This window comes from Acinonyx jubatus, chromosome C1 (genome assembly GCF_027475565.1).
Source record: "Acinonyx jubatus isolate Ajub_Pintada_27869175 chromosome C1, VMU_Ajub_asm_v1.0, whole genome shotgun sequence".
Classification (NCBI taxonomy): Eukaryota; Metazoa; Chordata; class Mammalia; order Carnivora; family Felidae; genus Acinonyx; species Acinonyx jubatus.
The window spans coordinates 41001242-41026650 of NC_069381.1; the positions used below are offsets into that span (position 1 = coordinate 41001242).

General features: G+C 36.3%; 2 protein-coding genes across 9 annotated transcripts in view; one reads left to right on the forward strand and one right to left on the reverse strand.

Moving 5' to 3' along the window:
• The window catches only part of OSBPL9 (oxysterol binding protein like 9), a 190957-nt gene that overhangs the window by 145324 nt on the left and 20224 nt on the right, over nucleotides 1-25409 (forward strand). For 6 of the 8 annotated variants that reach the window (XM_015070892.3, XM_015070908.3, XM_015070918.3 and 3 more), the window contains 6 exons: nucleotides 359-388; nucleotides 1696-1746; nucleotides 11509-11547; nucleotides 15211-15301; nucleotides 18835-18939; nucleotides 24429-24588. In XM_015070892.3, coding sequence (XP_014926378.2) covers nucleotides 359-388; nucleotides 1696-1746; nucleotides 11509-11547; nucleotides 15211-15301; nucleotides 18835-18939; nucleotides 24429-24588 — 476 coding nt within the window. The remainder of the gene's footprint in view (nucleotides 1-358; nucleotides 389-1695; nucleotides 1747-11508; nucleotides 11548-15210; nucleotides 15302-18834; nucleotides 18940-24428; nucleotides 24589-25409) is intronic. The other 2 variants (XM_015070901.3, XM_015070916.3) reach the window with 1 other exon arrangement.
• On the reverse strand, nucleotides 15538-17524 carry LOC106973823 (T-complex protein 1 subunit zeta-like). The gene is given in 3 exon segments (XM_053214029.1): nucleotides 15538-16021; nucleotides 16024-16309; nucleotides 16311-17524. Coding segments are annotated over 3 exon segments (1641 nt in total). The 5' UTR covers nucleotides 17460-17524; the 3' UTR covers nucleotides 15538-15815.

Genomic DNA, 25409 nt, shown 5'->3' on the forward strand with positions numbered 1-25409 from the left:
AACACGTGTTTTAAAATCATATAGTGAATCAGTCTATAGAAAAGAGACGTTTTTTAATAAAACAAATAAAAATGTTTTGTATTCTTACAAATGTTGAATTGAATCACATGAATTTTATTTGCAGATGTAATCATTTTCTTTTTAATCCTGTAATCCATAATCCGTAAAATATCTGAATGTTTTATTTAATGTTTGATATAAGTTTTAAAAAGTATAACCAAAAGTACTCCCTTTCCAACTTGCTTGTACTCAGAGTTATGAGTACATTTTAGTAAAATTCTTTAAATGATGAGTAGAAAATAATGATATCTCTTTGTGCTTCTGATTATTTCTGTTTAAAATATCTCATTTTTCACAGAAAATTGAAACTCTCAAAGAAACAACAAATGTAAGTTATGTGTTTGATAAACTCTGGCTTTGCATTAGAAAGGACTTTAAAATGCTGTTTCTATTTTAAGCTGCCACTATTAAGAACAATTGAGATTTTAATTTTTATGAATTTTTTACAAGGCTGTTTAAGAATTTTATTATTTTCAGGGAGCCTGGGTGACTTGGTTAGGCGTCTGACTCTTGATTTCAGCTCAGGTCATGGTCTCATGGTTCATGAGCTGAAGCCCCACATCGGGGTCCGTGCAGACAGTGTGGAACCTGCTTTGGATTCATTCTCTCTCTCTCTCTCTCTCTCTCTCTCTCTCTTTCCCTTCCTCCCTCCCTCCCTCCCTCCCTCTCCCCCCCCCCCCGCCCCTCCCTGCTTGCTCTCTCTCAAAATAAATAAACATTAAAAAAAAAAAGAATTTTATTTTCTAAAGGAGTTTAAAAGACTAAATAATCCCTCTAATTGAAATGGACTTCATGTGCCATTTTATTTGTTTCTGGTCTTGTCTGTCTGAGATTCTTGGATAAAAGGTGTCATCCATGCACAACGTATATTCTCTTATAATTAAAATATATTATGATTCAAGCTTTCTGATGTACTGGCCTTCTGACATTATGTAATAGGCCACTCATAAGATCTACATTTTGATAAAAGCCTTTTTGAAAACAAAGTAGTAGTATTCTAGGTTCACCAGTATTGGGGTTAGAATCCTTTACTCTCCATAATTCCATAAAAGTCTTCAATAGATATTTTAGGAATTTACATTAGGGTTACCTGCCATTGATCTAAGAATTTGGAAGTTAATCAGCCCCCTGTTTCTTTCTGTTTGAAGTGTTGAAATCCGTTTAGAACATTATCAGTATAAATTAACAATTTTTAGCATTCTTTTTAAATTTTTTAATGTTTATTTTTGAGAGAGAGAGAGGGAGCACACACGAGCATAAGTGGGAGAAGGGCAGAGAGAGAGGGAGACACAAAGTCTGAAACAGGCTCCAGGCTCTGAGCTGTCAACAGAGAGCATGACACAGGACTTGAACTTGTGAACCGCAAGATCATGACCTGAGCCAAGGTTGGACACTTAATGACTGAGCCACTCAGATGCCCCTTTTTGGCATTCTTTAATGATTTATAGAATTGCTAATGATAACTTCATCTGACACTGTCAATATAGTAGAACCCACCAGATATCCAGAGAGGGTATTTCTTGTATAGTATAGACTTAAATCTTGTACATTTGAACTGATTTTTATATCTAAAGTTGTATCGAAAGACCATTTTATTTGGTGCAAGATCCTAAAATCAGTGTCCTGTTTTTACAGAGCATGGTAGAATCAATTAAACACTGCATTGTGTTGCTGCAGATTGCTAAAGTAAGTAAATTTTACTTTTGATTCCTTTAATTTAATGAGATTTAAAAATTGTAATAGCATTTCTCTTTAATAGTCCGGTGACCTGGTTCTGAAATATATTACCTTTCTGCAGTAAATTGTGGGGTTCCTAGTACTATTGAACAACTGTGTATTTGGGTATTACCTTAGCAGCATGTGCCTGGTTTTGATAAGGTAATTTCTGATATGATGACTGGGAAGGAGGGGAGCACATTTGAATGACTCACTCCTTTCTTCCACTTTACCCATTATACTGCTTTGGAACAAGGGCATACTTTGCAAAACTTTTCACAGAAAAGTTTTTCTTAGGAAAAAAGGAATTAAATTTTAGCAAGAGTTCTTTCTCTCATCCATAATGAAGAGTATAAAAGATATATATGTGTGTGTATTATATGTATATAATATATATATTTTTAGTTGTTTTTTTTTTTCTAGTACTAAACTACATCAGTGAACCACTACTTTAATTGCTGTTCCTTATTCATGCAATAAAATGTATTTTGAATTATTGTGGTGAGGTAAAAATTTCATGGCGTTGTGCCTGCTTTTCTGAAAAATTTTGGTGTATTCAACTTAAATGTAGATTTGATTGCCTGGTATTTTGAGAAATAGGCATTTTAGGGTTTGAAAATAAGAATTTTAAAAAATGTCCCCTGATTGTTTCTATCTGACTGTACCTCTGTATTTCTAGCCAGTGGCTAGAAGAGGGTGGGCAGGCAATTCAGCAGCCAAGTTGGGAAATGATGTTTGCATGAGTTTTTAATTACTGGCCTGTTTTACTTATTCAGTTGCATATATTTGCCCAGTAATGGTCACTTTTTACCTAGTATTGTTAATAACACAATTGTATAGGACAATCCATTTGTGCTTAGATAGTAAGGATATTCACCATATAAGTTAAAGGAGGTCAATATCATTTTCTTCTGAGGCTAGATCCAGTATTAAAGTGCCTGAATTTAAGGGCTTGTGTTCACTTTCTAGGTTTTTGGTGTATTGTTTTTTTTTTTTTTTATCACTATACCTGATTTCTTGTGTATATGTCTAAATTTTTCATCTGCTTCTGTGGATGAGAATATATTATAAAGGGAGGATAGTGTTGGGGGTATAAAAGAGGTGGTAAGGTTTCTGTTTTTCTTGACTGTAAAATTACATGGGTAGGTGGGCACCTACTGTTACCCAAAAGCCTCTACAATATATAGATAAGCAGTGAACTACACCATGCTCAGTGTGAATAGGTAGGTGTTTTAGAGATTCATACTGCCTTCTCTAGAAGATTGAGGAAATAGAAGAGCTAATAGTGTTTAGGCCAGTTTGGATAATCTCCACAAGTCATTCAAAACTTTTAGATGGATGTAAAACAAGACTGCCTAGCTTCTTTGAGTAGCTCACCTTTTAGCTTCCCATCAAGAACATTTTCCGTGTTCTGTCTTTGGAATGAGTTACAATTCAAATTACTAACACTCCTTTTTGGAAGTTTCTACTATTTTTTTTAAAGATTTTTCATTTTTTAAGTAATCTCTACAAATGTGGGACACGCGCTCACCCAAGATCAAGAGCAGCACTCGCCACTGACTGAGGCAGCCAGGTGCTCACTGTGCTGGCCAGGTGCTACTGGAAGTTTCTACTGTTTAGTCTGTACTTGCTACCTCTGTGTTTTTTTGTTTTTTTTTTTTAGCCCAGCTTGATAGACTTATATTTCAAGGTCCTTCAGAAGGGGTAACATAGATTAAGTAAATGGAGTTTGGCTTTTTAGTTTTTTCCATAAGGAAAAAGCCTTCATTAAAGGCTTTCAGTGTACAAAAACATCCCTTAAATTATATATGTATTCTATATGAATTCTATGAGTATCTTTAAATCTAAATGTAAATCAGATCATTTCACTTGCCTCCTTAAATCCCCCTAAATGGTTTTGCATCTCCCTTGGAATCTAAACTGCTTATAATAACTTATATCAATTGAACTGTCACTACTCTCTCACCTCATCTGCCCTCACTTGATCACGTTATTCCAACAACATTGGCTTGTTTTCTTTTTCTCAGGCCAGATGCTTTCTGCTTCAGGGATGTGTATTTACTTTCCCCTCTGCCTGGAAGGCACTTCCTCCATATGTCCAGGACTCACTCTCTTGCTTTATTCAGATTTCTGCCCACATGAAATCTCTTTGAAGAGACCTTCCTGACCACTCTGCCTAAATAATGTCTAACTTCCCATTGGTGGTCTTTTTCTTCATGGCCTTGCATCACTAGCCAAATTCACTTGATATATTGTTTGCTGTCTGTTTACACCTGACTGTACTCTCCTTAAGGACTTTGTCTTATTTACCCTTGTATTAGTCTACTTGGGCTGCCATAACAAACCATCACAGACTGGGTGGCTTAAACAACAAATTTATTTTCTCACTGTTTTGGAGGCTGTAGAAGTTCAAGATCAGGGTTCCTGCCAATTTGGTTTCTGGTAATGACTCTTTAGCTTGTAGACCACCACCTTCTCACTGTGTCCTCACGTGGTCTTTCCTTGATGGTGTGCACAAGGAGTAGAGAGAGAAAAAGGAGGGAGGGAGGGAAGGAGAAGGAGAAGGTTGAAAGGACAGAGGGATATAGGGAGAAAGATGGTGAGGAGAGCTCTCTGGTATCTCATAAAAACACTTAATTAGGTCCAGACCCCACTTTTAGGACCTTATTTAACTATAATTTACTTCAACAAATGCCCCCATCTCCAAATAGTCATACTGGAGGTTAGGGCTTCATCTGAATATGGTAGAAGGCAGGGCACACAAATATTCACTGCAAAAGACCACTGTATACTCAGTGCCCAGAACAGTTGCCTGCTACATAATAGGGGCCCAATAATTGTGAATTTTGAATTAATGTTTCTAATACATAATTTAAAAAAAAATTTTTTAATGTTTTTGAGACAGAGGGAGGGGAAACACAGAATCTGAAGCAGGCTCCAGGCTCTGAGCTGTCAGCACAGAGCCTGATGGGGGGCTCCAACTCACGGACTGTGAGATCATGACCTGAGCTGAAGTCAGACGCCCAACCGACTGAGCCACCCAGGTGTCCCATCTAATACATAATTTTTTATGGTTGCATAGTTTAGTGTATCCACTCTATGTATGATTTTTTTTTTTTTTTTAGCCACCTCTCTGTTGTGCTGGGAGGACTTCTGTCTAATACTGATGGGAATATTAATTGTTACAGTCACTTTGGAGGACTGTTCTTCATTGGTGGGTTAATAAAATCTTGAAATCAGCTACTTTTAGAGAGTGCCACCTGAGACCCCAAAGGGATATAAGAGGATAGCTAATTTGATGCCTTTGTTGTTTGGAATTTATTTAGTATTAGCTTGTTAGAGGCAGAATGCTGTAGGTAGGATTTTAAACTCCTTCCAGTTTTGATTCTTTCATTTTAATTCTCCCACAAGTTTTCCTCCTCCCTAAATGATTAATGTATTGACTCCCAAACTTTGCTACCTGTTGGAATCACTCGAGAATGTTTAACAGTTCTCGTGTCTGGCTCCCATTTCCAGACGTTGTGTTGTAGCTGCTGTGGGGTGTTACCTGGGCTTTTGGGATTTTAAACTCCCAGGTAGTTCTAATATGCAGCAAAATTTGGGTACCACTTGGGTTAGTGGGATTTTCAGGTGGGCAGTGTTCAGAAAACTTCATTCTTCCTTTGTACCATAGATAGAGGCAGCTGGTGTTTCACTCATGGGAAATTGCAGAGGAAGTGGCCGGGAGGGGGGGGGCGGGGAAGGTGGAGTAAAGCAGAAATAACCTGGGAGGCCTCTACATTGGAGGACTTGACCAATTCCTTATCAAGATTAGGTGATAAGACCATATGCCATAATTCATATAACAAGTGAAATTAATTTTAATAACGTATTTTATTTAACCCAATATATCCAAAATACTATCATTTCAACATACTTCATATTCTGTCTTTTTTTTGGTGCTAAGTCTTCAATATCTTGGGTGTATATTACACTTTGAACTAGCCACATTCCAAGTGCCCAGTAGCCTCGTGTGACTAGTAGTCCCAAACTGGACAGTACAGGTCTAGATTATCCTTTCAAAGTAGATTGTATATTTAAGTTGTCTTGGGATCTCCGGTTCTCTCCCCAGAATATTTTTCTTCATAGACTTTTTGTTTTTCATAAGTGTTTGTTAATTTCTCATCAGACTTTTTAAAAACAGATTTATTGATACTAATTTATATACCATAAAGTTTACTCATTTAAAGTATACACTTCAGGGTACCTGGGTGGCTCAGTTGGTTAAGCGTCTGACTTCGGCCCGGGTCATGATCTCACAGTTCACAGGTTTGAGCTCCACGTAGGGCTCTGTGCTGACAGCATGGAGCCTGGAGCCTGCTTCAGATTCTGTCATCCTCTGTCTCTGCCCCTCTCCCACTCACACTTTGTCTCTTTCTCAGAAAATGAATAAACATTCAAAAAATTTTTTAAAGTGTACACTTCATTGGTTTTGGTATATTTACAAACTTGTGCAGTCATCGCCATATTCAAATTATAGTACGTTTTTATCACTCCAAAAAGAAACACTGTATCTATTAAGCAGTCACCCCCTCCCTGTTCCTCTTTTCTTTGCTATCCTCACCCCTGTTCCTCCTCCAATCCCTGGAAACCACTAATCTACTGTTTCTAGATTTGCCTATTCTGGACATTTCATATAATTAGGATTATACAGTATGTGGTCTTTTGTGACTGGCTTATTTAGCATAATGTTTTCAAGGCTCATATTGTCACATGTATCAGGACTTAATTCCTTTTCATTTCTGAATAACATTCCATTGAATAGATATACCACATTTTGTCTATTCAGCAATTAATGAATATTTGGGTTGTTTCCCTTTTCTTTGGCTACTGTGAATAATGCTGCAGTAAATGTCTACATTTTGTGTGGAGATATGTTTCATTTATTTTAACTGTATACCTAGAAGTGGCATTAGTAGGATTATATGGTAATAACTTTTTTAGAAACTGCTGAACTACTTTTCAAAGCAGCTACACCATTTTACAGTCCCACTCACAATCAGTATGTTAGAATTCCATTTTCTCCACATCCTCAACCAATATTTGTGATTGTCCTTTTTTTTTTTTTTTTTTTAAGTGGCTTAAAACAGCAGTCATTTATTAGCTCACAGTTCTGTAGATGATTCTAAGGTGACTGGGCTGGATTGTATGCTTAAGGCCCAAATCAAGGTCTAGACAGGTTGAACTATTTAGACGGTCTGGGAAAGAATCCACTTCTGGGCTTATTCAGGTCCTTGTTGTAGGACTGAGGTCCCCATTTCCTTGCTAATTGTTGGCTAGAACTCATTGTCAGCAACTAAAGGCCTCTGTCTCATCCTTGCACAGTCTCCCTCTATCTTCAGAGCCAGCAGTGGCATATCATATCCTCTCATGGTTCACATTTCTGACCTTATCTCTCTTCTGCAACCAGCCAGGGAAAGCTCTCTGGTTTTAATGGCTCATGAGATCAGATCAGGCCCACCTGCATAATGCTTCTGTCTTATGGTTAACTGTAAATGTAAATACCATATGATTTCACTTAAATATGGAATCTGAAAAAACAAAACAAATGAACAAACAGAAACAGACCCATAAATGCAGAGAACAGCTGGTGGTTGCCAGAGAAGGGGGTGTGGGGGTGGTGCAGAATGAGTGAAGAAGAGTGGGAGGTACAGGCTTTCAGTTATGGAATGAGTAAGTTACAGGGATAAAAGGTACAGCACAGGGAATATACTCAATGATACTGTAATAGTATGTTGACAAATGGTAGCTGCACTTATGATAAGCATAGCGTAACGTACAGAATCATAGAATTACATAGAATTACTGTGTTGTACACCTGAAACTAATGTAACATTGTGTGTCAACTATACTTTAAAAAATAATAATGGATTCATGGAACCTCTGAATATGATGAAATCACTCCTGTGATTGTCTAGCCATTCTTAGTGGCATCTCAGGGTTTTCATTTGCATTTCCCTAAGAAATAGTGATGTTCATGATCTTTTCATGTGCTTGTTAGCCATTTCATAGATCTTTGGGAAAATGTCTATTCAAATTCTTGGCCCATTTTTTAGTTGTTTTGTTTTAAATCTCATTGAGTTTGGGAGTGATTTATATGTTCTAAATACAAATCCTTATCTATGATTTGCAAATTTTTCTTCAAGTTTGTGGGTTGTCTTTTCTCTTTCTTGATAGCATCCTGAGAAGCATGCATATTTTTATTTTTGATGAAGTCCAATTTATCAGTCTTCTATTGGTTGTGCCTTTGGTGGCTTACCTGAGAAAGTCATTGCCTAATCCTAGATCACAAAGGTTTATTCCTGTGTTTTGTTCTTAGAGTTTTATAGTTTTGTGATCCACTTTGAGTTCATCTTTGTGGTGTGAGGTAGGGGTCTAAATTCATTTTTCTGCATGTGGATATCCAGTTGTCCCAGCCTTATTTGTTGAATCTCATCAAACTTGAATTAGAAATTTTCTGTCATCAAAAGATGTTTATTTTTTGTTTCATATAATAAGTGTATTGGTCCATAATTATGAGAGCTTTTACTAGACTATACTGCCTTATTAGAGAGATGGGGATATATTTCATGTATTTTATTGGTAGGTATGGTTTTAAAAATACTGGAGTCTACAGTTGTCAGAAATCAGAAATCCAGGTTATGTTGTGCTGTTGTTTTTGTTCATTATCATATTTCCAGATCTCAGTCATGCTGGTATGTTCAGAGAAGAGAATAGCCTTTGCGTTAAGGAATGAGGGACTTAGAACCAGATAAACGTATGGTATAATTTAAGTGGGAAGTAGCATTAGACCCTTTCTTTGTTTCATTAGCATAGTTCATATTGAATTCAATTAAATCTCCAGTTCAGTAATACTTGAGGTTTAGCTTTAACTGATCCTAATTAAAAGCCATTTGTGGTATACTTAAAAACAGAATAGTTTTTAAAAAGAAAAATGGGGAAGGGGGGATCAATATAGCTTTAATTTTAAGTAGTAGAACAAAATTCCTAAAGTACATGATGGGAATGGATTAATAGGAAAGCATTTAATAGTCTATGGGCTCATCTAGCTTTGACTCTGCCTTAAAAGACAAACCACAACAATAACAAGAATAATAAACCCTGATTTAAAATACCCTGTAGATGAGGTGCCTGGTGGCTGGCTCAGTTAGTTGGTTAAGCGTCTGACTTCGGCTCAGGTCATGATCTCATGGTTTGTGTGTTTAAGTCCCGCATCCGGCTCTGTGCTGACAGCTCAGAGCCTGGAGCCTGCTTCAGATTCTGTGTCTCCCTCTCTCTCTGCCCCTCCCTCCCACCCACTCCCCTGCCTCTCTTTCTTAAAAATACACCCTTTAAAAAAAATTAAAATTCCCTGTAGGTATCATTCATTATTAATGGGCGGGGGGGAGTTTGTCAGATATTGAAATTTATTTTAAATTACACCAGAATTAAAAGTGGTTTTTTTAGATAACATACGTGTGTATATATAACATAGTATTTCAGTAATCAATCACTGCATAACAGAGCAGTCTAAACTGGAGTGTCTTAAAATAGCAGTAGTGATTTAAATTTTGCTCACAAATTTGCAGTTTGGGTAGACCTCATGACTTGTTCATATTTCATGCAGTGTCACCTGTGATAATTTGGGGGTGGCTAGAGGATCTACTTTTAAGATGGCTCACTCACACACTGCAAAGTTGGGCTGGGGGCCTAGATTCTTCTCCATAGAGTCCTCTTTACAGCTGCTTGGGTTTTCTCACAGTATGGTGGTTGGTTGGGTTGGTTGTTTTCTCCTAGAAAACAAGGAGAAAGAAAGTTTGTGACATATCTATGAACTAACGTTAGAAATCACATACAGTCATTTCTGCTGTAATTACTGATAGAGACTGTCACAAAGGCCCACCTAGGTTTTAGTGTAAGGGACGTGAACACTACCTCTTGTTGGGGCCATTTCTGGAAAATTTAATCTATCACATGTGTATAATATTCCTTTCTAAGAAATCCTTTGGAAAAACCAATATTTAGAAATTAATAGGGGAAAGCCATAATTAAATCAAAATGTCATCTGAGCAAGAAACTTTCTAATTTCTTTCTCTAGAATTCCCAATAATTTATTTTCAACTATCTTCATTAAGAATTACTGAAACTTTGGATATTCTAAATATATAGTTAATTTTTCAAATGGGGAAAACCCCAATATGAATTACATAGATAACAAAATGCCAGATATTCTCAAGGATATGTGAAAGATACACACTGTGCTAGAAGTTCTCACAAGCACCTCTAGGTTTGATGATTTGCTTGGAGGACTCACAGGACATGATGGATATTCATAGGTACAGTTTATTAGAGCAAAGGATCCAAAGCAAAATCAGCGAAGGGAAAAGGCACATGGGGCAAAATCCAGAGAAAACCAGGCACAAGCTTCTGTCTGTCTTCTCCCAGTAGATTTGCATAGAATGTGCTTAATTCCTCCAGTAACAAATTGTGACAACATGTGTAACATGTCTACCAAGGAAGCTCATTAAAGACTCAACACCTTGGAGCTTTGTCAAGTAAGCACTTTCTACATAGCACTTATCAAGATTCCAGACTTAGAGAAGGAAAACAGGTTGTCAGCACAAACAAATTGTTTGCTTAGGCCAGCTTTGCAGGCAGACAGGCCTGCTATGTTAGTGTTAACTTATTCCCAAATCTTCAAAGTGCTCTTGGTTGACACTTCAATATGAAGATTTCTGAGTAAACTCAGTAAAGAAAAAGGTATAGGTACGTGAGATAGAACGTGGACATTACGTTTAAAACCAAGACCAGATACTGGTTTCTATTCAAACTTAAATATCCTCATACTATGGAGTTGCAACATTAAATAGTTTTATTTAAAATTAAACATATTATCTATATAATGCAAATAGGTGGATTATAATTACAGAAATGAACATGTGTTGGTAACTTTCCACCACCTTCCTAAAGTATTTGCTTGGAGAAGCAAGGCAAAATAGCGTATTAGTTAATTAAGAACATGAGTTCCGAAACTGGACTGTGGAATCCTGGCTGCCCACCTTTTGTCTCAATTTTCTCATATGTCCAATGGGAATAATAATAGCACCTACCTTATAGAGTTGTTGGTGGAATAAGTGAAATAATAAGTGGGAAATATTTGCCAGGCATTCGCTCCTATGTGATTCCATGGATACAGTGATTATATTTAGTGAAACAAAAATCAGACCATCTATTTAGAAAAGTGTAATTCTGGGCCCACAGCCAGATATAGGAAATTGTGTTTGTCCCAAGTTTTTAAGGGTATATGATTGTCATCTCTTTAAATTGCAGTGAGAGTTTAAGGGTTGTGGGTAGTTATCATAACATACTATAAAATTAAACCCAGAAATATTCAGGGTCTTCCATCCTAAATTAGTGTATCTGCTTTTAATAGTTGGTACCAATATGAGTACACAGTTCCATAAGTTATTTCTATAATGAACTTAATTAAATACCTGTAGAGAAAAAATAATTGTTGGTGGTGTTTGTTTTATAGCCAGTGATAGAATTGTTTGGTTAGCAGTGTACAAATAGAATTACAATTTTAGTAGAAGCCAAGAGATAGTCTAACGTTGTTACTTACCTATAGTAAAATAAGCTTTCTTAATAGGGAAGAAAGTACAGAAGGAGTTACTTAAAAGAATGAAGTTAATATTTTTAACATTTCTCCTTAAGGACCAGTGTAATGCGGAGAAGCACGCAGATGGAATTATAGTAAGTTTAATCTAATCTTTTTGTTTCCCTTTACTTCTGCAGAGCATTATAACCAGTCATGTCAGGAGAAGCCTGAACTTCTACTCATTTTTCAACACAAATTCCTCTTTTACCTACTCACTGCTTTTTGTTGTTGACTCTTGCAATTTTCTTTAAGCTTCTAAAGTTGGCCATCTTTCAGCAATCATTTGGAGGGGAAATGTTAAAATTTTTCTAAGTATTGATTCAGATCAAATCACTTTGCATGTGTTAACATGAAGGGTTAATCATGGTGTGAAAATGCAGCTTTTATGACTAAGGCATAACTCACAATGCTACTATCAAACTTTTTTCTCAAATGAAAGCAGAAGGGGAAGGATACAATATTGAAACGTATCTTAATCTATTTCAATATGATTATTGGTTTCCATTTTATTTTTAGATTTTGCTATTGCAGTATATATTGCATCTTTATTAGAACAAATTGCACCATGAATTCTTTCACTTGTAGCCATTTTCTTATTCTTTCCTCCCCCTTGGCTTTTTACTCTTCGCTTAGATTCAACTTCTACTTTAAGAAGAAAAGAAAATTTTATTGTTGGTATTTCCCATCTGGAAATAAAAGTTCGAGTTTGAAGATTTATAGTTGGAGCCACCCTATTTTTATGATAAATGAGTGACTTCTGTTTAGACTGTGCTTCTAAAGCAGGAGGCAGCCTCTTTTTTTTTGTTTTGAGACTTTACAAATGCCAGCTTGTCTGAGATCTGGAAACTCTTCAAAATCTTCAAAACCATCTCATGATTATACTTGAAAGGATAAGCGTGTTAACTTTATATTTGTTTTAAAATGAAAAAAGTTAAAAAATGTGTGTTGTTTGCATGTTTCTTAAGGCAGAGATAAGCGAAGCATTTTTAAAATATGAATTAAAGGCATTGGAATTTTTATCTCTCTTCACAGTGTGAGTTCAGAGTTCGAGGCATGGTGATTTAATACGAATATGTCATATAAATACAATGTAATGTAGTATCTCTTCCTGAGATATCACTTAAGATTGTAAGCCTCATAGAAAATGACTATTTATGTTGTTATTATTAGTTATTTTTTTATTATGTTAAAAAAAGTTGGCTGAGTTTTATAAAGCATACCCAAAATGTTTGGTCATTTACAATTAAAAACATCTAGAAAATTTATACTTAAAGAAAATCTAAACCTGTAGAAAACAAACATATCTGAATCATTTGATCAAGGACTATAACATTTTTCCCTAAGAGTTTTTATTTTTAAAAGATAAAGGAAATGTTCATGGTTTAGATCTTGGACCCATACAGCTAGAACCTGGCCTTCCTACTCACTAACTGTGACCTTAGTAGGCATGTTACTCAACCTTTGAACCTTAGTTTTCTCATGTATAAAGAAAAGTGGCTAGATCTACCTCAAAACATTGTTGTAAGGTACTGAATGAGCACAGAATCAATAAATGTTCACTATACATATATATACATTTATATATAATTTATAACATTGCATAAATTCTATAAATGTTATAACAGATTAGAGCTGAGGATTATTGTTTGTTTGCACTTCTAAAGCTCTGCTTTAGAATTTCTATAATTTCTATAGAATTAGAGTTTCTATAATTTTCTGTAACAACAAGCAACAAAAGATATGTGGTACCTTTAATATCCATGCAAAAAAAGTCTAAAAGTATCTTCTTTGGTTGACTAGCCTAATCTTTAGAACATTTCACCTGGAAAACAGATTACATTCAAAAGATAGAATTCTGCTGGTCCTTTTTCCCAAAGTTATTTCTTAGTTGCTTCAGTAATTTTTCTTATATAAAAGATGAGGATAATAAGGAGGTGACATATTCTCCTTCCCATGGATCACAGTATTAATGGCAAGATTTTGACTTTAAACCACTTGGAGTTCTTTGGAGAAAACCACTGGGTAAAAATGGAATTTATTCTAATTACAGCTCCAGGACTTGGTGAGACACTTGTTATTATGTCCTGGTCCAGTATCTGAAAATAGAATCACAAAGTAATAAGCAGAAAGCCCCTATAGAACGTATAATCCAGCCATTTCTTCATTTTACAGACTGGGAAGGTGTGGACCACAGCAGATAAGAGACTTGCCAAATTCTTGGTAGAGGAAAGATTCTAAGGAATTAAAATTGTTAGTCTGTTTCTCTGCTTTTCCCAGTGCTTCAAAACCTTCTGTACTTCATTTTAGTGGGGTTTTATTATTAATGACTGTTTTCAGGGTCTCTTCTCTAAGTGTCCTTTATTTTTCCGTTAGAATATTTATGTTAGGTAAGCTATTGTAGTGACAAGCTTCAGAATTCTTATGTTCAAATCAGTTGATTTAAGAGATCTGACTTAATGCTTTTAAAATTTATGCAGAGAGGTAGTTTAAGAAAAAAATTTTTTGAACTTAGACATTAAATGAGAATGCAATAAAAACTGTCCCATTATCTCAGTTATTGCTAGGGGCTTCTAAATTTTTATGAGTACTATTGGAGCTCATTCATCAGTAAAGTATTTCTCTTCTGATTCTATTTTGATATTTTCTGTTATAAGCCCTAATATACATTTAAAATTTAGTTTTCTGGATCAAGGAAAGCTAAAGAACTGAAAATTTTATTTCTTGGGTTTTATCTGATGTGGTATTCTAAATGAGAGATCAAATTTAACTCTGACAAAGACCTTATTTTAATACCACCCATCTCCTCCAAATAAAAAAGCATCAGTAAACTATGGAGTCTGGTTTTTAAAATACCATCCTGCTGGCAGAATAATTTCTTGGCTTGAAATTAGAAACACCTAGACTTTTTTTTCCCTCTAAAATTATAACTACGTTTATTTTTTTTCTTCTAATCTTCAAAAAGGAAGGCTTTTTCCCTGCATCCCCCAATTAGAATATACATCTCTTTGCTTTTAATGACTGTAAAATTAGATGCTTCTACTGTGTGTACACAGTATTAGAAGGTGGCAATAGTATGAGATGGAAAGATAAAATCCTAGTGGTACAAATAAATTTGCAAGTCATAGTTTTTATATATATATATATATATATATATATATATATATATATATGTGTGTGGGTGTGTGTGTATATAACTATATATATAGTTATATATATATAGTTATATATATAGTTATGTATATAGCTATATATATAGTTATATAGTTACATAGTTATATATATTTATATATATAATTATACATAGTTATAGTTTTTATTTATATAGTGTTTATTAATATAGTTTAGTGTTTATTAATACCAAAGCAAGAGAGAGTTTCTCTATCTTTGATAGAGAAGCAGTATTTGTGGTGAACTGAGAATTAAGTGAGAAGCACTGAAATGAATTGAGAAGTTATTGCTGTAGCTTCCTGAAATTTTCCCACACCTTTTTACAACTCTATGCAAGTTTTTCCATTTTAGCTTTACCTATCTATGTGACAGAGACTGTCATTTTCCTTCCTTACTACATTTTTGTTTTTTTAGGAAATTCTTCTGTATTGTAAAAGTGTTTCATTTCTTCCTTGCATTTTGATCAGCGTATCTATATAGCTACCCTCAGGACTTTGCTGTCAGAAATGTGGGCATTTCATACATTTGGGAGGGTCAGCACTGGGAAAGCATTTAATTAAAAATAACTGTACTGTGTTTCTTTATCTCAGAGTACTATTAATCCTGTGGATGCAATATATCAACCTAGTCCCTTGGAACCTGTGATCAACACAATGCCTACTCAGACTGTCTTACCTCCAGGTATGATATTTGGAAAGACATTTCACAGATTCATTGATTAGAAAAAACTTAATTTGTACTACTGTCATGGTAATCTTGAAGGGCTCATTTTTGGTTTTTTGATAAGTAAAAGGAATCAAAGAAATGGTATAACAGAAAATGAAATGAAAAAAGATATATTTTGGTATTGGGCTTTTTTTTTTTTTTTTTTTTTGCTTTTCAAGGAACATTTAATAACAAGGTAGGTAACATACTTGTCTAACATGGTACCTTTAGATCATGGAAGCTAAAGCAAAACATCCTGTTCATTGGGTGAAAACAGCCTGCTTAATGGTGTACACTGCAGTGAAATTTAAATAAATACTGTAATAATAATTTCAGAACTTCAAAATTTGAGTGTCAGTGTTCTCTTTTTCGTATGGGAAAGGAAAATGCTTTTGAAAATCATTTGAAGCTTGGACGAAAATTCCATAGCTACATTCTTAGGATCACTCTGTAGTCTTCATGATACAAATGACACAAGGGAAGCTTCAATTCAACCTTTTAGAGAAGACATTCCAGCTCGCATGATCTCATCAACCAGGAGAATGTTGGTGGCAATCACAGTGCAGGAGTGAAGAAGCTGTTTCTTTACACAATAGTTATCCCATATGCCTACTTCAGCAGCTACCACTGGCTCACCTGTGTTCAAGTCCACACCTACAAGTTGACCTGATTCTGAATGTTCTGCTTGAACTTTAGTGTTTCTTGAAGGTCAAAACCAGAATTCTGAGCAAGAACCTTGGGAATAATGAGCAATACATCAGCAAATGCTTGCACTCCAAGCTGGGCCCTGCCCTTTACACTGGGCTTATATTTAATCAAGGCTTCTGCCATTGCCACTTCCACTGCACCAGCACCTGGAACTACACAGCCATCATCAATAGCATTTTTAACAGCCCTCAAGCCATCTCTTATTGCATGTTTGATTTGAGTGAGTGTGTGCTTATTTGGTCCTTTGACCAATAATGTGACAGAGCGAGGGTTGTTAACATTTCTCAATAAAGGTGAATTTCTCTTCTCCCAATGTATATTCATAGACAAGTCCTGCATGTCCCAAACAATCAGGATTTAGGTCATCAAAAGAATTTAGAGCTACTCCACCACAAGCAAGAGTCAGCCTTTCCATATTTCTCCTTTTAGCCCTCCGCAGAGCTACTATGCCTTCTTTTGCAAGAGCATCTAAGGAAAAGGGGTCAATTCCCTTTTGATTAATAACCACGAATCCTTTATCTGAATCACCACAGACTTTCTTTTTCAGTTCTATTATTTTTGTAACTCTATCTTCAATGAATTTTCTTTCAGCTTTTACAAGCTTCTCTCTCTCTTCTGCACTCTTGTAAAAAAAAAAAAAGCCTGAATTCACTTCTGTTTTTTCATATTCTGATGACGCATTGCACGTGAGGATGTATGAATCTTCTACTCTTTTTTTTTCTTTTTCCATATCAGGATGCCGCACCCCATGGTCTAAAACAAGACCTCTGATTAAGCTTCTGTCAGTTTCAGATTTATGTTTTATCTCCATAATCTGAACCATGAAGAGGTCAATAGGTTCATCTTGTTTTTTAATGGCCAAAATGGAATCCACCACAGCCTCTGTTAAGACATCAGCAAGTTCATCATGCACTTTAGTACGTAGAGATGTTCTGGCCACATCTATAAGTGTTTCTCCGTCCATTTCTTTGCTTATTTTGACTTGTTCCAAAAACTGAAGTGCCTTTTCCTTTGCAGCTTCAAATCCTTCTGTTATTATTCTGGGATGAAGACCTTCAGAAATGTAGAGATCCGCCTGTTTCAGTAGTTCTCCAATGATTAGGACATTGGAAGTGGTACCATCACCAGTTATGTCATCCTGGGCTGTTGCTACTTTGGCTATTAAGGAGGCTGTTGGATGTTGAATTTGCATTTCATGAAGCAGCACATTGCCATCTTTAGTAAGCTTGATGTCTTCAGCACCAGAAACAAGCATCTTCATGGTGCCTTTAGGCCCCAAGTTGGTCCTCAGCACATCCTGCAGTCCCCGGGCCGCGCTGATGTTGACCACCAGCGCCACCTGGGCTCTGGCTACTTCGGCCTTGGGGTTCAGGGTCTTAACGGCCGCCATAGCTAACCACCACAGGAAGAGGAGGAGACCCAGCATGCGGAGTGCCTAAAGCGGGCTCAGTGTGGCCTGGAGGCGCTACCCGGGTCTTCTCAGTATTGGGCTTTTAAAAATGTTTCTTTTATTTTATTTTTGAGAGAGAGGGAGGGCACAGGCAGGGGAGGGGCAGAGAGAGAGAAGGAGATGCAGAATCTGAAACAGGCTTCAGGCTGTGAACTGTCAGCCCAGAACTCGACACAGGGCTCAAACCCACAAACTGAGATCATGACTGACCCAGAGTTGGACACTTAACTGACTGAGCCACCCAGGCACCCCAATATTGGGCTTTTTTAATACAGTGAAAGGGCTTTCAAAGAAAGAAGAAAAACATGATTACTAAGACTTGGGTTAGCTGGTGGGACAGAATCCTATGACTCAGGATTCATGCTACCAAAGAAAGCTTACTATACCTTGATATATACTTGAAGGTAATCCAGGAACTTTCTATTTGGGGGTATTCTTTATAGCTATGAAGAATACAAATGGTTTCTTCTTCATGGTGGATTCTATGGTAATAGAAGGGAAGAGTGAAATTTGTGATGCCTACTGATTATATAGACATGAATTTTTAAGTATAGAGTAAAAAATAGTAATTTTTTTTTGAACTGGCAAAAGAAGGCTTAGGGGCAACACCCAATGTATACCAATTCCTCCTCTTACCTTTTGTGGCATCCAACACTTTTGTGTTTTCAATGATTCAGTTAAGTCAGAAATTATAATGAAAAAAAATCCCTTTAAAAATACTTCCAAGTATGTGAAATCCTTTTGTGAATTTTTTTTAATGTTTATATTTTTTTTATTTTTGAGAGAGTGGGTGCGTGAGCAGGGAGGGGCAGAAAGGGGAGAGGGGAGAGAACCCCAAGCAGGCTCCATGCTTATTAGCACAGAGCCTGATGCAGGGCTCGAACTCACAAACTGTGAGATCATGACCTGAACCAAAATCAAGAGCCAAACACTTAACTGAGCCACCCAGGCACCCCTGTGAATTTGACTCCTTAAGAGAATGAGTTTAAGTATCTTGTGGGGCTAAAGAGGAAGTACTGTGCCCCATTTTTAAATGATTTTATGTGGTTTGATGCTTAGAAAGACCTTATCATTAGAAGCATTTGCGAGTTTTACAGAGCATTTTTACTGAGGTATTGGACTACCTTGACTAGTCTCTTGATATCTTGCCTAATGTCTTAGTACTGAGTAGCCTATCCTCATTGAGTTTAAAGGGGATTGAAGGTCATGAAGGAGTAGCATAGAATTTGACTTAATAGAAGACAGTTTCATAAATTCCTGATCTTTATGATTTTGAATTGCACACAATTGCAGCTAACAGAGTTGTATTTGGCTTTTTCTCTAACTTATTTTATATGTTTAAATCTTCTAGAACCTGCTCAGTTGTGTAAGTCAGAGCAGCGTCCATCTTCCCTACCAGTTGGACCTGTATTAGCTACCTTGGGACATCATCAGACTCCAACACCAAATAGTACAGGTACAGATTTGTGTAACTTTCTTTTTTTTTTAATGTTTATTTTTTGGAGTGTGCAAGTTGGGGAGGGTCAGAGAGAGGGGGACAGATGATCCAAAACAGGCTCTGCACTGACATCAGTAAGCCCGATGTGCGGCTCAAACTTACGAACCAAAAGATCATGACCTGAGCCGAAGTCAGAGACTCAACTGACTAAACCACCCAGGTGCCCCTGTGTAATTTCTTTAATTCTCATAAAGCCCCATTAACATTTAAGAATGTGTTTGATTGCTGATGGGAAAGAGAATGAAGAAATGTGTATTTGTATTGGAGCTATCCTAATTTTACCGTTACAGTTCTGTACATGAAGTAGTTAACTTTGTGATAGAGCTAGAAGCTTTAGTAATAATTGTATTTTACATAAAATATTCCAGGATTTTGTTTGTTAACCTTAAGAAAAGATTTATTTTGGAGCACCTGGGTGGCTCAGTTGGTTAAGCTTCTGACTCTTGATTTCCACTCAGGTCATGATCTCACAGTGAGTTCAAGCCCTGCATTGGGCTCTGGGCTGACAGTGTGGTGCCTGCTTGGGATTCTCTTTCCCTTTCTCTCTGACCTTCCCCTGCTCGCACACACTCTCTCTCTCTGTCTCTCTCAAGACAAATACACTTTTTTTTTTTTTTAAAGATTTATTCTGAAGATCTGTATTGGCTTTTTAAAAAATTTGCTCAAGTCAGATTTGTATACTTTATTATTGTAAAGAAATCAGTACAAAAATATAGAGAACAAAAGCTAAAAGTCCTCTTTATTCTTCCCTCTGTCATTTGCATGTATTTACACGTAATGCATGCATATATGTACACATATACCTGTATATGCCTTTATTTATTTAGTTAGTTATTTATTTATTTTTTAGTTAAACTATTGTTTTACAATTTTTGAGTATAGTTGACAATGTTACATTAGTTTCAGGTGTGCAATTTAGTGATTTGACAGGCTTAAACATTATGCTGTGTTTCCCCAAGTGTAGCTACCACCTGTCCTGTTATATCACTATTACAATAGCATTGACTATATTTCTAATGCTGTGCCTTTTATTCCTGTAGCTTATTAAGTCCATAAGTGGAAGTCTGTATTTCCCTCTCCACCCATTTTGCTTACCCACTCACTTCCTGTCTGGCAACCATCAGTTTGTTCTCTGTATTTATAGGTCTGATCCTGCTTTTTGTTTGTTTATTCATTTGTGTTCTTTCTTTCTTTGTTTCTTTCTTTAAGATTGTGGCCACTTATGAATGGAGTCATGTGGTTTTTGTCTTCCTTAGTTAGACTTGTTTCACTTAGCATAATACCCTCTAGGTTCATCCATGTTGTCCCAAATGGCAGTGTCATCCCTTTTATGTCTGTGTAATATTACTCTGTGTGTGTGTGTGTGTGTATCACATTTTCTTTCTTTATTCACCTAATAATGGACACTTAGGTTGCTTTCATATCTTGGCTGTTGAAAATAATGCTGCAGTGGGCATGAGAGTGCATGTATCTTTTTGAATTAGTGTTACCATTTTCAACACTTGTTATTTCTTGTCATTTTGACTTTAGCCATTCTGTCTGGTATAAGGTGATATTGTGGCCTTTGATTTGCATTTCAGTTATTTGTGATGTTGAGCATCTTTTTTGCCTGTTGGCTATCTGTATGTCTTCTTTGGAAAAATGTTTATTCAGGTCCTCTGCCCCTTTTTAAATCCGATTATTTGGGGTTTGGTGTTGAGTTGTGTAAGTTCTTTATATATTTTGGATATTAACCCCTTATCAGATAGGTCATTTGCAAATATCTTCTCCCATTCAGCAGGTTGTCTTTTTGTTTTGTCAAAAGTTTCCTTTGCTATGCAAAACTTTCTATTTTTAGGGGTGCCTGAGTGGCTTAGTGTCAGACTCTTGATTTCAGCTCAGATATTGATCTCTCAGGGTTGTGAGTTCAAGCCCCACATTGGACTCCATGCTGGGCATGAAGCCTACTTAAAAAACAACAACAACAACAACTTTTTATTTTGATGTAGTCCCAATAGTTTATTTTTGCTTTTGTCTCCCTTGCCTCAGGAGACCTCTAGAAAAATGTGCTACAGCCAATATCAGAGAAATTACTTGCCAGTGTTTTCTTCTAGGATTTTTATGATTTCAAGTCTCACATTTAGGTTTTTAATCCATTTTTTAGTCTGTTTTTATGTACAGTGTTAGAACATGGTACCGTTTCATTCTTTTACATGCAGCTGTCCAGTTTTCCCAGCACCATTTATTGAAAAGACTGTCTTTTCCTCATTGTATATTCTTGCCTCTCTTCCTTTGTCTTTGTCATGGATTAATTGACCATATAATGGACTTATTTCTGGGATCTCTGTTCTGTTCCACTCATCTGTCTGTCTATTTTGTGCTAGTAACATACTGTTTTGATTACTGCAGCTTTGTAGTACATTTTGAAATCTGGTATTGTAATACCTCTACTTTGTTCTTCTTTCTCAGGACTTGCTTTGGCTATTCAGGGTCTTCTGTGGTTCCATACAGAGTTTAGTATTATTTGCTTTAGTTTTGTGAAAATATTTTGTATATTCTTATTGCTGTTTTTGTTTTAACCTGAATTGAGATCATGCATTTCTGTGACTTTCTCTTTTCATTTAACAGAGAACGCTTAAACAGCCTTCCATGTTCATACAGTTAGATACATACAATGTTCTTTTTATGGCTGCCTGACCACATATTGTTTTTCCACTGATGGACATTTAGGTTGTTTCCAGTATTTTCCTATCTATAAGCAGTAGTACTTCAGTGAATATCCTTGTGCAGCCACTTTTGGTACATACATTTTTTTTTTTAATTTTTTTTTCAACGTTTATTTATTTTTGGGACAGAGAGAGACAGAGCATGAACGGGGGAGGGGCAGAGAGAGAGGGAGACACAGAATCGGAAACAGGCTCCAGGCTCTGAGCCATCAGCCCAGAGCCTGATGCGGGGCTCGAACTCACAGACCGCGCGATCGTGACCTGGCTGAAGTCGGACGCTTAACTGACTGCGCCACCCAGGCGCCCCCATACATTTTTTTTTTTTAAGGAAGATTTATCATTCTTTCACATATTTGTCATCTCACAGGCAAAAAAGGGTACTTCATTTTAATTTGCATTCTCTTTATTTAGACTTATGGTCATTATTCTTTCTGTAATTTACAGAGTTGCTGTCAGCGTTAGTATTAAATTTAGTTCTTATTTTGAAACTGATTAGTTGTATATTGAGGTGCTTGTTGAACCAAACTCAAAGGAGAACTAAGTGCTTTTGTCCCTATTATAACTTGAGGAAGTAGAAGATAAGCCCCTGTTTGTTGCTCCACAGATTTCTTTCCTGGGCAGAACTTTTCCTTGCTAATAACGAAAAATTACCTTGTGACTTTAGTCCATTTTGAAATTTGAATTAGTAAAGATGCTGATGCTATTACTTTGTTCTTTAATATTTAATAGCATGGGCAGCTCTCTCCTGAATTTTGAAAGAAAGAAAGCAAAACTAACTCCTCTTATTTGAAGCTCTTGGGAAAATGCTGATAAGCAATTTGAGTAATGAGGTTGAAATGTTTGCCCAACTTTTTTCTGTATTTCATTACTTTTATCTTCCTTTTTTGTTCGTTTTAAAAACAGTACCTGTGTTTTCTTGTGTTTTTATAAGAAAGGATACTCTGGTTTCTCTTTAGATCATATAAATCTTTTGCCTTTTACTAAAAAAAGGATTATGTCAGAGTTTTGAAACACAGCCAAAATAGGTCTATTTGAAGATATGTAAAATTCGTTACAAACTTTAAAAAAGTGAGCACTCTTCCTATGTACATTCACTTTAGCATAATTACTTAATAAATAATAATTTAGGATACATTGTTTCAGATGACATTTTTAAAATATAGCATTTTAGAGTAGGTAGATTTAAAGAAATTTTGGAAATTAAATTAACATATGATTTATATCCTGTTTGATTTTTCAACCTAATTTCTTCATCTTCTCCACCTAAGTCTTTCCCCAATACAAAAAAGAAATAAGGTAATAACAACTGAGAAAAGAAATAATATTGTTTGTTCTCATAAGGAAAACTCCGTTCTTTTGTTTGCATTTCCCAAATTCATTTTCTTCTTTGGACACGTTTTCAATTGTGTGATCATCTGGAGTGTTTGCATGTTACTTAATCATTTTTGATTCCTGGGTGGGTTGATTGTTTTTCCTATTTTAGTAAAAGAAAGTCTCTTTCCCATCTTATTGCTGCTATTGCAGGGGGCAGAGAGGAAGAACTCAAAGTTATTTGCTAAGATGAACTATTTTTGGAATCTACAATAAGATTACCTTTTTGGGGTTCCAAACTCTTTGTTATGTTCTTAAAAATATCTTGGGGTGCCTGGGTGGCTCAGTCGGTTAAGCGTCCGACTTCGGCTCAGGTCATGATCTCGCGGTCCGTGAGTTCGAGCCCCGCGTCGGGCTCTGTGCTAACAGCTTGGAGCCTGGAGCCTGCTTCGGATTCTGTGTCTCCCTCTCTCTCTGACCCTCCCCCCCCCCCCCGTTCATGCTCTGTCTCTCTCTGTCTCAAAAATAAATAAACGTTAAAAAAAATTTTTTTAAAATATCTTTGTGAACATGGCAACTAAATGTAGCAGATGAATTTGCTTTTTAATCTGTAGCAGTTTAGCATACATTGCCTGAAAGCCTTTAGATGCTCTGTAAACACTTGTTAAATTAATATCTCAGTAGTCCTCCATTATTTGATACTTTTATTGTTTTACTTTGTAATTTAGACAATCCAGTGATCACAGAGATTAAATAGTAGTAGTCTTCTTTCTGTGGATCTCTGTTAACTTCCATTTCCTTAGACTGTTCCTCCTAGTCCTTTCCTTTTCCACATTCTTCTCACAGTAGACCTCTGTTTTTCTCTGCCCCCGAGTCCCAGGCACCTGATTTGTGACTTAGGTAGGAAAGAAGTAAGGAGTTTGGATGGTGAGTGCTGGGGCTTTGTGCGGCACTTCTGTGTTTTCATGTGACTGCCAAAACAGTGACTGATGTGAATATGATATTCTGGATAGCATTTTAACATTCATGTGGTCTTTAATATTCTTTCCATATGCGTTCTCATTGTCTCACTGCTGCACTTTTTAAATACCTGGATCTGCAGTATAAAGTAGGAGCCCTGGCTTGTATCTTTTGTGGGACTTCTGACCCCAGAACTCACACACTGAGATTACAATCAAAAGAGCTCCCTAATTATAAATAATTATGGAGTGGGAGCATAGCAATTTTTCGTTTAAAAGGCTGTGTCCCCTTCTGTAATATGATTTGCCTTTGTCTAATTTAAATAGTGATTTTCTTTAAAAATAATGTAGGGACTTCTACCAACTTAACTTTTTCTTGATTTTAGGAAAGTCTGCTTTGACTCCATCTCCCTAATTTTTCCCCCTCTGTTACCAGCATTGTCTCCCAATTTAAAATGTTTTAATTTCCTAGGCAGTGGGCACTCACCACCTAGTAGCAGTTTGACTTCTCCAAGCCATGTCAACTTGTCTCCAAATACTGTCCCCGAGTTCTCTTATTCTAGCAGCGAAGATGAATTCTATGATGCTGATGAATTTCATCAAAGTGGCTCATCCCCAAAGCGCTTAATAGAGTAAGTAAATGAACTATGTGTTTAAGTGACTCTTTTGATTTTAAAAATTAATTTGATTTTGAGACTGCTGTTAATGATGGACTCCCTTACAAGTTATTAGACTGGTGTTGACATATTCCCTTATAAGCTTAGTTTTGGTTATTGAGCAAAGCCATTTCTGTGAGAATGTTGATTTTACTTTTGATTTAATTCAAATGGAAAAAAAAAAAAATCAGCTCAAGTAATATGCCAGTATTGTTCATTAAACTCTAGGCATTATTTCTATAGCACCTATGTTCTAGAGAACATTAGGAGAGAGTTAAAGGAGAGTGAGAAAGCTAGCAAGTATTATACAAATAAGAGATTACCGTTACTTGTTTTGTATTAGAGTGGAGATATTAAATACCTATAAGCCAGGCACTATACAAGTGGAGGGAATGATCTAGGGGTTAAAAAAGACCTAGTTCCTGCCTTCAGGGAACTTAGAGTTTGTTGGGAGATCAAACAGATAGTTATAATCCAGTGGGATACATGCTATGGTAAGAATAATCAAAGGCCATGGGAGCCTTTTGAAGCCCTTAGAAGTAAGGGAAGGATTCACAGAGGTGGCAGGGGGCGTGATTCTAGGTAAGAATGGGAGTGAGTAGGAAGAAGGGATGTGGCGGTGATGAAGGGGAAATAGAAATATTTTCATGGAGGTAGAACCCTATTAAGGCAGGCCAATAGCTACACAAAGGGAGGGGAGTTGAGTTTCTTGGCGGAAACTATAAATTGTTGAGTGTGACTGGAGCATAAGTTGTCTTAAAAAAGGATACAGAAGTGGTTGACAAGGGCCAGGTCAT